Source organism: Monodon monoceros, unplaced genomic scaffold (assembly GCF_005190385.1).
Source record: "Monodon monoceros isolate NGI ecotype Baffin Bay Population unplaced genomic scaffold, NGI_Narwhal_1 Super_Scaffold_6, whole genome shotgun sequence".
In the NCBI taxonomy this organism is placed as follows: Eukaryota; Metazoa; Chordata; class Mammalia; order Artiodactyla; family Monodontidae; genus Monodon; species Monodon monoceros.
In genome coordinates, this window is record NW_021703783.1 from 88,705,436 (window position 1) to 88,722,149 (window position 16,714).

The following is a 16,714-nucleotide window of genomic DNA, read 5'->3' on the forward strand; positions in this document are numbered from 1 at the left end:
CCACACTTTGACAAACCACTGCTCTAGCAACTCTGGCTGCACATTAGAATCACTTGGGGGAGCTTTAAACAGTGTGGATATCAGGCCCAACCCCAGAGCAATTAAATCAGCATCTCTGAGTGGGAGCCTGGGCTTTGTTATTATTTAAAAGCTCCCCCGGGTGACTACCAGGGATAGAAAACACTGCTCCAGAGAAGTGGCCAGAGATGTGACAGCACACTGATTGGGTAAATGCCTGATTTCCCTTTGGAGAAAGGTCTCTGAGATCCCAACTCAGCCCCTCATTAGCTGCCTGGCTTTGAACAGCCTCCTTGAGCCTCAGTTTCCCTTCCTGTAAGTGGTGCTGTTAGGACTAAACAAAACTGCCTCCCCGTGTCTGCCCTTCCCTTCCTCCTGTCTCCAAGGAGAGCTTGTGCATTCTTCTGCTCTGAGGCTGTTCAGCTGAGCACAATTCAATAAGCATTTATTAAAAACTCAATGTGGGGCTTCCCTGGTGGCGCAGTGGTTGAGAATCTGCCTGCCAATGCAGGGGACACGGGTTCGAGCCCTAGTCTGGGAAGATCCCACATGCCGCAGAGCAACTAGGCCCGTGAGCCACAACTACTGAGCCTGCGCATCTGGAGCCTGTGCCCCGCAACAGGAGAGGCCGCGACAGTGAGAGGCCCGTGCACTGCGATGAAGAGTGGCCCCTGCTCGCCGCAACCAGAGAAAGCCCTCGCACAGAAACGAAGATCCAACGCAGCCAAATAAATAAATAAAATGAATTTATAAAAAAAAAAAAAACTCAATGTGCAAGATGCTGTCCTTAATGATGTGGGAATTCAAAGATGAATCAGGCTCCGTCCCCTCTCTGAGGAGCTCACATGTAAGTGGGGATGATGAGGCATGTGTCCAAAACGTGAGACGGGATGTATCACAGGCCATAGACGAAGTAACAATGGCGAAGGCCACTGTATGCAAGGCCCCCCAGTGGGAGACCCTTTATGGGTTTTATAATCCTCCCAACAACCCATGAGGTAGCTACTAGTATAACACCCACTTTACAGATGAAGAAACTGAGGCTTAAGGGGCTGGTCAGTTACCCACAGTGCAAGAGCCAGCTTTTGTTGCCACGGGAGCCCAGACGAGGATGAGATCCACACGATTAGAAAGGCGAGGAGGCTTTGTGGGGAGAGGTGTGGACGTGCTTTGAAGGATGTGTAGAAGTTCAAAGGGTAGATAGAGGAAAAGATTTCCCAGATAGAGGGATCAGCATATACAAAGGACCAGAGGAGGGAAATCCCAGCTTCTCTAGGGACCCAGAAGTGGTTTGATTGGCTGAAATGCAGGCTAATGGTGAGCATGGTGGGAATCAGATCCTGGCTGGAGGCCTTGTGTGCTAGGCTAAGGAGTTTAGGTTTTATATCTTAAGCAATGGGGAGCCATTGAAAATTCTTGAGCAAGGGATGGCATTTTTAGAGAAAGATGAAAGTGGTCATGGGTTATGGGGGGGGGGGCTGGTAACAGAGAGCCCAGTAAGGAAGACGATGGCTACAACAAATGGTCCATGTGCAATGGTAAAACAAATGGGGGAGGCAGGGCAGGGAAGACTAGGAAAGTGAGCACACGCGGGAGGTGTACTATTGCCATGTGAAGCTTCTTTGTGCATCATTTCCTTATGTGCACCTGCTTACTGACTGAGCCACTCTGCACTGGGGGGCAGGGGCAGGTGGGTCTCCATATACAGCTCCCCTCAAGATGGGGACACGGTCAGTGGAGCATGACCCACTCAGGATAGAGAACTCAGCTGAAGCAGCAGGTAATGGGTTCCTGAGCCAGCTCAGAGCTGGCCGCCTGCCATGTTTCCGGGGTGGGTGTGGAGGAACCGGCCCAGGGGCCCAAGTGCTACTGACCCCAGCTTTCCAGGTGAAGCATACCACCCTGCCTGCCTCCTGCTGCCAAGTTCACAGCCCTCTCAAGGCTCACAGCCTCTGTGCATCAAGCTGAGCACAAACGCTCCTGGGCTGAAGCCAGTTCCTAGAAGCAAAGTCTGGATGAGGAAAGATCACTGGGCTGGGATCCTGCCACTTGCCGGCTGGCTGACCTTGGGCACTTCCCTTAAGCCTGTCTGAGGCCTAGATATTCCACGTCCTCCGGTTAGGGGACTAATCACAGTCAAGAAGTATAAGCACTGAGTCCTCTACCTAGTCCTTCCACCTCCATCTGCCCCACCTTCTCTGATTAACTTCTTAAGACCACGCAGGGACAAGCAGACCAAGCCATTTTCTATAATCGAAGTCCAAGACCATCTTAGCGCTTCTGTCACTCTGTGGACCTAGCATAGCACACCCATTTTATAGATGACATAACCAAGGCCCAGGGAATTTCCATGACTGGCCCAAGGCCAGAGATTTGAGCGGACACAGAGGCAGACTGAACACCAATCTCTCACCCAACGGAGCTGGAGCCTCAGCTTGGTGCCCCCCCAGATCCCACTGACTATCATGAGGTGGGAGAATAGGTCTGGGGGCAGGTTGGCAGACATCCCCCATGTTCAGCGTTCTGGAAGTGAGGGACAGTTCCCTGGCTTATCCAAGAGAATTGCATCCCTTCAGTGTCCCTGTACCACATCACACAGTGAGAACATTCTCTTTTCAGCCTCCTGGTTAACACTGAAGGAGAAAGTCTCTGTTGGGAGCTAAAAGGTCTGTAACACCTCTCTAAAGCTGGCCGACCTCCCTTTTTCACTGAGGGCACATCTCAAGCCTTGGCAGGCCAATTTCCTGCTAGAATTTAATAACCTTGGTTTGTTTCCCTTGTGCTTATTTTTGCTCTTACCTTCTATTTATGGCAAGTGATACTGGTTTCCCATTTAAAGTAGTGATATAACAATTCTTCAAAAAACGTGTTTGGGGCAGAGGGGAGGAGTGGGTCTTGGAAAATACTAAGTAATAATGACTGATGTCTGCCCTGGTTCAAGGTGGGGAGAAGGGAAGGGAGAGAGGTGCTGCCCAAGGGCACCCAGGACGCCCCCAGCAGGGCTCTCTCTACGGTGCTCCCTCAGACCTGCATGTCGCACAGACCTCCACTCAGGAGCGCTTAGGCCAAGGTGACCCCGCGGCCCCTCCTGACCGCACGTGCGCGGCCCATGTGTCATCCTGCGGGGTCCTGCAGGCCCGGAGACCTCGGGAGGGAGGCAGAGGCTCGGGCAGGCAGAATGGGTGCCCGGGAGGGCCCCTGGGGATTTCGGCGAAGGAGGAGGGCGCGGGAGCCTTGCGAGCGGGCTGCAGCCAGACCAGGCGAGAGGGGCCAGGTTCCCTCGCGGGTCACCTGCGGCCGGCGCGGTGCGCGTGTGAGTGCGTGCACAGACGTCAGCCTCCGAGGCCCGCGCCGCCTTCCGCTCCCCGCGCGCTCCCCGCGCGCTCTCCGCGCCCCCGGCCGCCCCCACCAGAGCCCTGGCCCCACGAGCCCGGGCACGCGGAGCGGCAGACGGAGGTGCCAAGGCGGCCGCGGGCGGGGCTATGGGGCGGGGCCAGGCAGCGGGGCCCGTCGTCATTGGCCGAGCGCAGTACCGGGGGCGGGGCGCTGGGCGAAGGCGGGTGAGCGGGCTAGGGGAGGCAGAGGCGGGCGCCGGGTGGCGGGACAGGCTGCTTGCAGGCTGCGGAGGGGGCGAGTGCGAGCCGCGCGACGGGTCCACGGAGAACCGCTCGCAGGGGCGGCGGAAGGCTCCCAGGCCTGAGCTGGGCTTCTGCCGCTGGGACCGCCGTCAGGAGCCTGGTCTCCGATCACTTTTCGGAGGGACCACTGACCTTGCCCCGCGGGAGGAAGAGGGGCGTTCGCCTCCAGGAGAGGGAAGGAGGGAGGAGCCAGGGCCCCGCAGAAAGTTCACCTCCTCTGGGGGCCAGAGGGGGTGTAGTGGTAGGAGGAGCCTGTGTAAGGCTAACTTGGAGCTGCGAAACCTTAGGGCGGCGTTTAAGGCCCCCTCCCACACGCGCGCGGAGCCGAGCGCCCAGCTCCTCCTTCAGCTGCTGGCGTCGCCTTGCAGGGAGAAAGGAGCCGTCCCTCGGCGCCGGGGGAGCTGCACAGCTGCGGGCAGAGGGGGAGGCCGCGGCCGAGCCGGACAGGCACCCCCCTACCCGAGCGATCCCCTTTGGGGCGGGCGGAGCAGGTGGCATAGGCGGTCGGATAGGTTCTCCCACCCGGGACACGCACACACGCACGCACCTACAGTCACCTCCAAAGGACCCTCCAGGAGCCTCTAAGGACCCGGAGTTGCTCCTTTTGCCCTCTCCGCCAAACCCGGAGCCCCAGGCAGGGACCCCGGGGTCGGACGTCCCCACGCCTCCGGGCACCTGGCTCAGCAGGAGTCCCCCGGGGCCGGGCAGGGCAGGGCCGGCGGCAGAGAGCCGGAGCCCGCCCAGCGCCCGGGCCCCGCCGAACCCTCGGAACCCACTCATGGGGCACCGGATCCCCGTGTCCCCTCGCCCGGCCGCGCCCAGCCCGGCGCCCCGAGCCGCGCAGAGGAGGAGCCCGGCGGAGTGACCCGGGAGCCGCCAAAGACTCTGGAAGGCTCGGCGGCCGGAGAGCAAGGCGGTTCCCCGCACCTCCAGGCGCTTGCAGGCATCCCTCCGAGCCGCGCCAGAGGCCCGGCCCGCCATTCCCAGGTAGGAGGGAGACACCCCAACAGAACTGGGGAAGCGGGGAAGCCGGGAAGAAAGGTTTGAAGCTTGTCAGCGGAAGGCTAGGTGAAGCTTTACAGGACTAGGGAAAGTTAAACTGATTGAGCGCCTATTATGATCGTACGGCAACTTCACTTATCTAGAGAAAATGAAATTAGTTGAGCACCTACTATGTGTCAGGCTGGGTGCTTATTCCAGGAAAGAAAGACTTCCTGCGTTTCTCCTATGTGCCAGATTTGGTGCTAGAAGCCTTCCATTTAAGAGATCTGGAGTAACAGCCGGTTTGAATATAAGGAAACAGAGGCTCAGAGAGGAAGAGGCACTTCCCTACCCCAAACACAGCCCCTCCCCTTCCTAAGCCAGCTGCAGCCTGCAAACCTGGCTGAGGGTGGGGCTGGGATGGGGCCAGTTGGTGGTGGCCTTGGTGAGGACCTCCTCTGAGGAGGGAAGATTAAGGAACGCCTTCCCTGTTCAGAGTTCCATGAGCTTTGGGGGGAGTTGGTGCAAGGAGTGAGTTTCCTGGGTGATCCGCTTCCCAAGAAGGGTTTCCTGTGATCAGCTGGCCAGAAGGCTCCCAGGTATCTCTGCGGGGTGCTCTCTCCTCCCCTTGCCCCTGGCCCTGGGAGGATGATGAAGGGTGTTGTCCAGGACCTCATGGGAGGTGGGAGGCCGGGCTGGGAAGGGGCAGCCAGCGCAGAAGCCCGTATTCAGGGCTTCCCCTGGCATCAGAGAGACAAGATGGGGTCCCCCAAGGCATCTGCCTCCAGTCCCTCCCCACCTGACTGCTCCAGGCAGCCCCTTGACTGCCAAGAGGAAAGTGCCACAAAGAAAGGAACCTGCTTGCTGGGTGCTAGGAGCTGTGTGGGCCTCTTGGCTTCTCACTGAGCTCTGAGGGCCACTGTGGGTTTGTTTCTACCATTTGAGAGATGACCAGCCCCGCTAGGCCCAGTCATTCGCCCAGGGTGGCTGGGCTGGTGAGAGGCAGAGCTGGTCTGCCTGCTTTCTATCACCCTGAGCTGTGTCAAGGATGGTGAGATTGGCTTTGCAAAGCCCCCAGGACTCCCCTCAGTGTGGGCATGGAGGCCAGTGAATGCATGTGTGTCCAGAGAGGCTGGGATGTGTGCTAATGGAGGAGGCTTGGGGTGTGTGGGAGGGAGGCAGGGAGGGCTCAGGATACCACAAGGAGGAGGGTGCGGCCAGACTCTTATACTGCTGTTCCTGCCCCTGTGACCCCTCCATCTTCCAGGCAGGCCCTGGGAGAAGGGCTTGAGGAAGAAGAATGGGGTGAACGCACAGATGCATTTGCTGGGAGCTGGCTGGACAAGGTTTGGGGGAGTCCTGGGCAGGACTCCCCAGCTCTCTGCAGCAAGAGAGAGAGGGAATTAGAATAGGCTTCTGGGGTCATTCCCCCCGCCTGACCCCAGCTGAGGCTTCAGTGAGTCAGACTTTGTTTTGAAAAAGATTGATTTTGTCCGGGGGGTGGGTTTTTATAGAGGTAAGAGCCCCAGTTTTGGAGCCAACAGCCTGATTCTAATCCTGGCCTGGCCAGTCATCTGTGTGAACTGGGGCAAGTGACTCAGCCTCTGCGACCTCCAGTGTCCGCATTGGTCCAGTGGGTTGATGGTGGTCCCCTCTCCATGGGAGTGTTGTGTAGTCATTGAAATAAGGCACGCAAAGCACCCAGCATGATGGAGGCCTGCCCAGCTGTGCTGACCATTCTCCCAGCGTGGCCCCACCATCTCTGCTCCAGGCCCTTCTGCCTCCCTGGGATGAGTCACAGAACTTGCATTTGGGTACCTGTGCTGCTAGTCGCCCCCACTAACCACTCTCTGGGCCCCCGGGGGGAATCTACATTCTCAAAGGGCCCTTTGAACTCCTCACTGTAGGGTCAGCCTGGCTGAGGATGGAGAGAAGGGAGCAGGCAGCGGTGGAGGAGAGAAGCTGTGCCTACAGTGCTGCCCATAGTACCTCCTCTGGGGGAGGAGAAGGGAAGAAAGATGCGGGGGTGGGAGGTGCTGTCACCTGACAGCCAGGTGTCTGGGTGTTTCACACAGCCCCACGTGGCTGGGGCCATATGAAGACTTGCAGTCTTCTCTCAGAGAGGAAAGCCACAGATTTTTTATTTTTTTTTCTCCTTCTTTGCCCTCTCCTGACCCCAGGCCTCCTCTCTTTGACTTCCTCAGGCCCTTTCAGTCGCCGATGTTAGCACGTCTATACCAGGAGCTCTGGGCTAGAGGCTGGGGCAGGGGATACACTGTCCCTGGGGGCTACTGGCCTCCTTCCCTCTCTGTATAGACAGAGGTGACCACCAGCAGATCCAAGCTCCCTGCAGAGGGACTTGCGGAGGGGACTGTCGTGGTGTGGGACCTCTTTCCCCAGCAGCCCGCGTCCGTTGAAGGTGCACGCAGCCTGGCTCTCCCAGCCCAGGAGGAGACTGAAAAAATTCAGTGCTGTTGGCTTGCAGCCCTCTCTCCCCTGCTGCCCACCCAGGGATGTGCTCAGGGCACTGAGACCCTCCTCAGTGCAGCCCCCGGGCCAGCTATACAGGGTGCGGGTGGAGGGCGAAGGTCCCAGAAGGAGGCTTTGAATGAGCTCCAAAGGTAGAGCCATTTGCTTCATTCATTCACAGATCATTTACTGAGCACCTGCTGTGTACATGGCACTGAAATCCTGTGGGATGAATTTGAAGTCGGCTTCAGGCATGAATTGCACGGGGGATGTAGAGGTCGTAGGCTTGGAGTCACCATCCTGGCTTCCTAATCAACTAAATGGGCCAGTCATGTAGACTTTTAAGCATCAGGTCCTTATTTGTGAAACAGGGAAGGGAATACGTACTTCACAGTGAGGTGGTGAGGATGCTCCATGGCAGGGGGTAGACCGCCTGGGGTCGAATCCCTCCTTGGCTGGTTACTGGCTGTGTAACCATGCGCAAGGTACTAAACTTCTCTGTGTTTCAGTTTCCTCCTCTGTAAATTGGGGTAACCATCTACCTTCTGGGGTTCCTGAGGGATGAAGCAGGTTAGTACACGTTCAGCACTTGCAGCGCTCTGCATATATTAACTGCAAAATAAACGTCAGCTGTTATTATCGTTCTATACTTAGCACAGTGCTTGGCACACTGCAGGGCTTGGTTACTGGTGGTTGCTGTCATGGCTCCAGGCCTGGGTCAGCGGTGGGCTGAGCCGGCTTATCGTGTGCGGCCCTTTGCAATTCATTCATTGAGATCATCTTGGTAGCTTGGCATCGGCCATGGTGGGAGTATTCATGGAAATTGACAAATGCTACCCATCAGAGCTTTTATAAAGGTCTTTTTGAGAGCCGCTTTACTGCACGGCGGTTCTCAGTCAGGCAAGGAGAACTCCCTGAACAGGTCGTGTGCCAGAAAACTCACACACAAGAGGTGTCTCCACCTGAAGTCTCTTAGCATCATGGCAGATGTAGACATTTATGATGTTGGAGAGTGCCAGGGGGTAAATGAATGAGGCTCTCCAGGCTACTGACCTGGGGCATCACGGGGTGGGGACCAGTCATAGTTAGCACCACAGCCCTTTGTGCAGATTGAGAAAAGGTGCCTTCTCTGAGCAGATGAACTCCAACTAAGACGGCCTCCCACTTTCCCACCCAGCCGGTGGCCTTGTGCAGCGCCCCACCTGCACCACCCTGTACGGCAGCCTGCTGAGGGCAGAGGAGATCTGTATTTCAGCAGGCCTGCACCCATTTGTAGCTCATCTTCTCTAGATGGGTGGGTGGCTTCCTGCTGGGTTTGGCAGGAGGCAGAGAAGCCTTCAGAGAGGAGGTGGCATTTGAGCCAGACTCTGCTGAAGGGAAGAGGGTGCTCTTGGGGAGGGGCTGAGGGCTGGAGGCAGGTACCAGCAGAGCTCAAGCTCACTAGGGGTTCCGGGGGGGATGCTGGCAGCTGCTGAGATAGGAAATGAGGGTGGCTGGACTGTGAATGGCCTTTGGGTGGGCCTGATGGAGCCCCTGGAGGTTACTTATCTTTAATTGGGGTTTGGGGCTTGGATCCATTTCGGCCTCTCCCACAAGCCCAAGAGGCTCCTGTAGAAAGTTCTGATGAGAAAAGTGACTCCCGGGGAAGTTAACCTCCTTACCCAAGAGCAGTAGCAAGTTAGTGGTACAGCGAGGAGTCAAGCCCCCAGCAGTCCCGTGCTGCATAAATAAACAAACAAACAAACAAATAAATAAGGGGTGAATGAACGCAAGGGTGAGTGAATGGGTGGATGAATGAAGGAGGAAAGAAAGAAACGAGACGGATGAGCAGGCAGAACTCCAAGGCCTTTAGAAAGACCCCAGTCCAGTGTTCCCATTGTACAGACAGAAAACTGAGACCAGACAGGTGGCCGGCAGGGGAGGCCAAGGCTTCCAGGAAGGGCTACGAGGCCGGGCCTCGGGCCTCCTGATGCCGGCTCCCGGCTCTCTGCCACAGCCCCGAGCCATGATGAAGACCTTGTCCAGCGGGAACTGCACACTCAGTGTGCCCGCCAAGAACTCGTACCGCATGGTGGTGCTGGGCGCCTCGCGGGTGGGCAAGAGCTCCATCGTCTCTCGTTTCCTCAACGGCCGCTTCGAGGACCAGTACACGCCCACCATCGAGGACTTCCACCGGAAGGTCTACAACATTCGCGGCGACATGTACCAGCTGGACATCCTGGACACATCTGGCAACCACCCCTTCCCTGCCATGCGCAGGCTCTCCATCCTCACAGGTGGGTGCCAGGGGTGGGCACAGGTGCTTGAGTATGTGAGCGTGTGTGCTAGGTACTTTACAGTTTGCAAGGCACTTGCCTATCTGAGATGAAGCTCACGACGCGCTCCCTTAGCACTGTGGGGGTCAGAGAGGTGTTGCTGCTTCCCGAGCAAAGGATGGAGCCAGGTCCCCAGTTCCATTCTGTCTGACTCTGGATCGATTGCTCATGGCTGCTGGCGCCGCCTTCCAGATCAGGCAGTGATAGACTCTGCACTGGGGCTTTACCTCCCCAGGGAACAGAGGGGCTGCTGCCTTCCTTCTGTGGGGGTGACCCAGCAGAGCTCCAGGGCCCGGGGTCAGTCTGTCGGGCTCTGATCTATTAACACTGCAGGGCTTTTCCACCTCTCAGAGAGGCAGGGGCTGGACCCAGGCAGTGATCAGCCAGAGGGGCTGGTGGGGACCTGCGGATGCTGGGAACTCGGTAATAATCACAGTAACGGCCATGGCAATAGCTAACACTTACCAAGAGCTGTGTGCCTGGGCCTGTTTCTAGAGCTTGGCATGTATTTATTTAATCCTCACAACTAACCTAGGAGACAGGTATTTGCCTCCATTTTACAAGTGGAGAAACTGAGGCCCAGAGAGGTTGAGTTACTCCAGGTGATAGATAGCACAGCTGGTAAATGACAGTCTGGCTCTCATGCTTTACCACTGGGCTATCCTGTAGCCTCTTGGCCCGGCTGGGAGTGGTGGGGAGGGAGGAGATTGTGGGGGACTAAGGGGCCAGGTAGAGATGTGAGACTGGGCCATGATTTTCATCACTCAAGCAGTTTTGTGTGGTAGCTAAGAGGACAGGTCCAGAAACTGGTCTGCCTGGGTCCGAATCCTGGTTCCACTGCTTCCTGGTTTTGTCCCTCTGAGCGAGTGACTTTATCTCTTTGTGCCTCAGTTTTCTCATCTGTAAGTTGGCATCACATTAGCACCCATGCCAAAGGTCTTTGTGAGAATTTAAATGAGTTAATATAGGAAAAGTGCTTGGTGATTGGAAGGTAAGTGCTCAAGAATTATGGGTCTTAAACCTACATTTGCAGTATGCCTGCAATGGGCTGTGCAGGCCCATTTCCTAAACCCTGCACCTGCCACTGCTGGGCGGTGATGAAGGGAAGGAATGAGCAAGTAACCCCCCAGCCATCACTAAAACAGCCCCGCAAATCGAGATACTTCTACACCAAGAAACCCTAGCCATGCCCACCCCTCTCCCCACGGCCCAGTCAAGACTCCTCCCTGAGTGCCCTGGATAGACAGCTTCCTCTTCCGGCTGTACTCACTGACCATCTGACCCAGATCACACTCAGACTGTCCCACCCCACATTTTGGAGAGGGAGTGTGTGGGCAGAAGGAGCCTGGGCTGACCTGGTTCCAGTCCTGGCTCTACCACTTGACGCCTTAGATGTGTGACCATAAGTCTGGATCTCAGTCTTCCCAGCTGCACAATGGACATAACCTGCTTCCTCCCAGGGTGGCTGCGAGAACTGCAGGAAATTGCGCGGGGGGCATTTCCAGGACTCGATGGAGATTGCAAGGATGTCTGCTCTCCTGGCCATGGGGAGGGGACTGGGTGCCCACCAACAGAAATAAGGCTAACGGAGGGAGAGAGTAGATGTGGAGAGGGACCACATGCGTATTTCCAAAGTTAATTTTTAATTACACAAATACACCCTCCTCTAAACATACAGATAAGGCTAAAAAGCCCCCTTGCCCCATGCCCCCAACCGCAGGCTCCTGCCCCCTCCCCCGAGGTAGCCACCCCATCAGTCTTCCAGGCCCCCCATGAACACTTTGACATTCACATTTGTGTCCCCATAACGGAGAGTATTTTCGTCTCATTTTTACGTGCACATATTCCAAGCACATCTGCTTGCTGCCTGCTTTTTTCACTCACCAGTCTGTGCCTCATTTTCCAACCTAGTGCTAGTACACAGCAAATTCTGAAAGCCATTAATTCTTTTTTTTTTAAAATGAAGGATTCTTTTTTTTTTTTAATTTATTTATTTTTGACTGTGTTGGGTCTTCGTTTCTGTGCGAGGGTTTTCTCCAGTTGCAGCGAGCAGGGGCCACTCCTCATTGCGGTGCACGGGCCTCTCACTATCGCGGCCTCTCTTGTTGCAGAGCACAGGCTCCAGACGCGCAGGCTCAGTAGTTGTGGCTCACGGGCCCAGTTGCTCCGCGGCATGTGGGATCCTCCCAGACCAGGGCTCGAACCCGTGTCCCCTGTATTGGCAGGCAGACTCTCAACCACTGCGCCACCAGGGAAGCCCCTGAAAGCCATTAATTCTGCCGCCAGCTCTCCTTCCAGCTGCCAGCCAGGCGTCTCTGAAGCTTGGCATCACAGCCTTTCACCTGGATATGTCAAGGCTGCAGAGCCCTCAGGGGCCCGGGATTAGCCTTAACGGGATGGGTCTGGCAGCCTAAGCAGAAACGGTTGCCAAGCCAGCGCTGCCTTGCAAGTGTCTTTCTAAACTGCCCACCCCGTCCTCCATCCCGTCCCACCCCGTCCACACAACCAGCTTTATGAACACCCACTGTACGCCGTGACGACATCTCCCTCTGCTCCAGAGAGCATCATTGGCTGGAACGTGGTCCTGAACGTGGCGTGTGCTCTTCTGAGGGGGACAAATGGCGTGCCCCGGGGGTCCAGAGGAAGGAGGCAGCAGTGCTCCCAGAAGCTGGTATCACTTGATTCTCCTCTCGAGAACTTGGGCCAGTCCCAGGCACCTTTGAGCCTCGGTTTCTTATAAAACAGGGCTCTTAACATCTCCCCACAGGTTCACAAGAGTTTAAGTCAAAGTGCAAAAGGTACTTTGAGTGTGAGACTGTGATCACTGTAGTGAGATGTGGAAATTGGGGTGGAGGCACCAGCCCTCTCTCAGCCTCCCCGCCTCCCCTGCCACCTCCCCATCATCCCTGTTTCAAAGACCTGCGCTGAGGGATGCAGCGAGTTGTAACAGGGGTAGCGTGGGCCTGGGAGGCTAGTGTTCACTTGTTCATCCATGATTTATTCAAGAATCAGAGGACACCTGTGTGCGCCAGCACCAGCCAGGTGAGGACAGAATCGGGTCCACATCTCGGCCTGGCCACACCTGAGCTGTGTGATCTTGGGCTGGTTGCTCACCCTTTCTGAGCCCCAGTTGGCTCACCTATCACATGAAAGTAATGAAATCTCCCTCACAGATGTTCCGTGAGGAGTCAAGGGGGAACCCATGCGACTCTCGCAGGTGCCTGTTCTCATTATCCTTTTGAGACCCGAGATCACTGAGCACATGTCACTCTCCATTCATTATCTCATCAAACCTTCAAAAGCATCCTGCATGGGACAGATGGGGAAACTGAGGTTTAGAGAGGTGATATGACCTGCTGAAGGCCGTGTGGCCAGTGAGTGGAGGGGGCAAGAGGTAAACCTAGGCCTGCCTGATGCCAACACTCTGCGTTCCAACTATGCATCGGGGGCTATTCCAGGCCCTGGGGATGTGCGCTGAACAGCAAGACCCCTGCGCTTGTGGAAACTGTATTTCTTTTCTTTTTTTTTTTTGCGGTACGTGGGCCTCTCACTGCTGTGGCCTTTCCCGTTGCGGAGCACAGGCTCTGGACGCGCAGGCTCAGCGGCCATGGCTCACGGGCCCAGCCACTCCGCGGCATGTGGGATCTTCCAGGACCGGGGCACGAACCCGTGTCCCCTGCATCGGCAGGCGGACTCTCAACCACTGCGCCACCAGGGAATCCCCTGTATTTCTTATTATTCTAACACAGTCTACACAACCTCACAAATCACTCACCCTGTCTCCAGCCCTGCCGGGAAATGTAGGGCTGATTCATTGTGTTTGAACCAGGCTGTGCCACGTATTAGCTCTGTGACAAGGGATTTAACCTTCTGGGCCTCAGTCTTCTGCTCTGGAAAATGGGGGGATTAATAGCAGTTCCCCGCCAGAGTCACTGTGAAGGTCAAGTCAGGGAGCGGGGAGGGGCGAGGGGGTGTGGTGCGATCAGGAGGCGCCTGTGAACTCACCGCCTGGGGTTCCTCTCCCCACAGGTGACGTTTTCATCCTGGTGTTCAGTCTGGATAATCGGGAATCCTTCGACGAGGTCAAGCGCCTCCAGAAGCAGATCCTGGAGGTCAAGTCCTGCCTGAAGAACAAGACCAAGGAAGTGGCAGAGCTGCCCATGGTCATCTGCGGCAACAAGAACGACCACGGCGAGCTGTGCCGCCAGGTGCCCACCACCGAGGCCGAGCTGCTGGTGTCGGGCGACGGGAACTGTGCTTACTTCGAGGTGTCGGCCAAGAAGAACACCAACGTGGACGAGATGTTCTACGTGCTCTTCAGCATGGCCAAGCTGCCGCACGAGATGAGCCCCGCCCTGCACCGCAAGATCTCCGTGCAGTACGGGGACGCCTTCCACCCCAGGCCCTTCTGCATGCGCCGAGTCAAGGACATGGACGCCTACGGCATGGTCTCGCCCTTTGCCCGCCGCCCCAGCGTCAACAGTGACCTCAAATACATCAAGGCCAAGGTCCTCCGGGAGGGCCAGGCCCGCGAGCGGGACAAATGCACCATCCAGTGAGCAGGAGGGACGCTGGGGTGGGGCTTGGGCGGTGCCTTACGGTGGTGGGGGGCGTGGCCCCGGGCGCCCGCTTCCCGCATCTCCCCCCATGAGACCCCAACAGCAGTCACGTTCTAAGACCTTTGGCGCCAGACTGGAGGACCCCAGCCTCCAGCCTCTGTGCAGTCTCCTGCCTTCAACCACTTCCCTCTGATTCCTCCTTTCCACCACTCGCTCTTGGTTTCAGCTTCTCCATGGGTTGGGAGGGGAATCCCTGCAGGACAAGAGGCAAGGTTGGGTGACATCTGAACTTATGCCAGGACCCAAGTCAGAGCTTGCTTGAGGGGCCAGAGGGGCCAGGACCCCTGCATCAGATGGAGACTCCTGGAACATCCCAGATGAAAATGATACCCAGAGTCAGCTGGAAGAGGGCTCCGCTGTCCTGGTGGAAGACCCAGCTTGGTTTAGGAGGCAGCTGGGAATCTCCTCCCACCCCATCCTGAAACACTTACCCTCTGGCTCAGCTGGTTCTATCCCCTGCCCCCCAACTTGGCCCTCAGCTGCCCCCGACATTGAGCCAGGGGCGTCTGTGTGTTCGAAGGAGGCGTGGCTACGTCACCTGGCCCATGTCCATCTCTTGGACCGCCTTCCTCAGCCTCTTTTCCCAGGTTCCTCTCGTCAGCTGGTTGTGCTTTGCTGTTGCAGCTGTTACGTCGTGTTCCCAGTAGGAATGGAAATCGCTGTACTGTAAAAGCCTAGTGACCCCTCGTTGGCAAGGCCCCCCACCAGTTCAGATCCACTGCCTCCACTGGGGACACCTTCGTCCCCCATTCCAGATGGGGTTTCTGTGGCCTGTCTGCAGCTGGACGCTGCCCGCTACTGAGCATCACCGTTCACACTCACACAAGCGGGGCAGGCCTGCGGGGGCAGCTTCTCCTCTTGCCTCCATCTCCCAGAGGGGGTGGCTGAGACTCACAGGGCAAAGTGACATGCCCCAGCTCCGCCTCCCGGCTAGTTCCGGACGCAGCTCCCCCTGGAACCAGGCTTTCCTCTACTGTGCTGGTTCCTCAAGCATTTATTGAGCGCCTGCTGGGTGCTGGGTCCACCCTGTGCTAGGAAACAAAGAGGGTGAGCAATGCACTTTACACCCCCGAGGCCAAGCCTCCCCGGCTCTGGCCACTTTCCCATCCCCCACCTGGCCGCTGCCCACCCCTGCTGCCCTACTGTCTCTGTACACGTAGCTGTTGGCAGGCGTGGAAGAGCAGCTGGGAGCCAGAGCTGAGCCCGGGAGAGGCAGGTAGGAAGAGCTCCCAGTGGGCCTTTTCCTGGTGCCTGTGATTGGGTTGTGCTGGGTACCAGGCGTGGTGGGATTTGAACCCGTGGACCAAAGGCTCTTAAAAAATACATTTTATACTTTAAACCTCCTTGAACCTATTGAAGTTCAGGGCCACAAGGAACCTTAGTGATCATCTAGTGAATCTGAGGCCCAGAGAGGGTAAGTAACTTGCTCCAGGTCACACAGCAAGCCTACGAGTGGCAGAAGCAGGGTTAGGTCTGGCATTCAGCACGCACCATGGTGTGCCCCTCTCCTGATGCTGCCTCATCCCCTGGGGCCTTCAGGGATTTGAGGTGTTGTCTCCCTGACCCTGTCCCTAAATCTGCCTTTGAGGGCTCCTGTAGATTCTGTGTACATGGTGCCCACATATATACATGTACATACACATGAACACACAGACGTAAACGTGCCCTGGCCTCAGCTCTGCACACCCCCACCCCACCCTGGCCCCTGCTGCTCAAGGCAGCCGCTCTGACCCTGCTTCTGTGCCCACACCTGGCCCCAGCTTGAACCCTCTAAGCAGACCGGGTACCTTGGCCAGGACAGGTGTGTGGCCTGGTCTCAGTCACACCTCTGCTTCCCCCTATCTCTGTGTACACTCTCAATTAAAGTGGGTTTGTTTCTAAGCCATGTCCTTGACCGTGTGTATTTTCTGTATTTCCAAGAAGAGGTGTGGCTCTTCCTCCAACCAAAGCTGACCTTTCCCTCCCCAAATTGCACCTGCCTGGTACCCTTTCCCTGTGTGTCAGCACTGAGTCAGCCTTCAAGGTTAAGTACGTGGAGGGTGGGGTGGGGGGGGAATAAAACCCCACAATAAGGGGGAATCAAACCCCTGGCCCTCCTGGGCCCTCTGAGGGGTGTATGCTGAGTTGTTCATGTCCCTCTGGAGGAGTGGCCAGGTCAGACAGGAGAGGCCTCCCCGTGGACCATTAGCCCTTTGGGGTCACCATATGACCAAGTTCTGGGTGGCTTCCAGAACCACCCAGAGAACATTTGGCAATATCTAGAAACAGTTTTGATTGTCAAAACTGGGGAGGGGGGCGGCATGCTATTAGCACCTGGTGGGTAGAGACCAGGGACGGTGCTGAACACCTCACCATGAAGTGTTACCCCGCCCTGAATGTCGGCAATGGGCAGCCTTCTCGCTTGGACTGTCAACCCTTGAGATCAGGACACGGCCCATGTCTATGTATGGTTGATACAACTTACAACTTTCTGGATGGTAAACACTGGACAAGCACAGTGTGTCCTTGTGTGAAATGAGACCGGACATGGGAGGGGAATGGCAGGTGGAGGTGGGGGGAGAAGGTCTTGTCCCCATGCAACCCCGAACATGGCACCTTGGACCGAGGTTCTCCCTCGGCGGAGGGAAGGGAAGGGAATCAGCCACACGCCTGCTGCGTGACCGACACCCCTACT

The 16,714-nt window shown here is 56.8% G+C and overlaps 1 protein-coding gene across 2 annotated transcripts; it reads left to right on the plus strand.

Annotated features, from left to right (window-relative positions):
• The first annotated feature begins 4,538 nt into the window (after positions 1-4,538).
• On the plus strand, positions 4,539-15,916 carry RASD2 (RASD family member 2). 2 transcript variants are annotated; one of them, XM_029205985.1, is made up of 3 exons: positions 4,539-4,643; positions 9,103-9,382; positions 13,451-15,916. In XM_029205985.1, the coding sequence occupies exons 2-3, from the start codon at positions 9,112-9,114 to the stop codon at positions 13,978-13,980; spliced, it is 801 nt and encodes a 266-aa protein (XP_029061818.1). In that variant the 5' UTR covers positions 4,539-4,643; positions 9,103-9,111; the 3' UTR covers positions 13,981-15,916. The 2 variants fall into 2 exon arrangements, with proteins under 2 accessions (XP_029061818.1, XP_029061817.1); XM_029205984.1 differs by lacking the exon at positions 4,539-4,643 and having other exon boundaries at positions 9,076-9,382.
• The last annotated feature ends 798 nt before the right edge of the window (positions 15,917-16,714 follow it).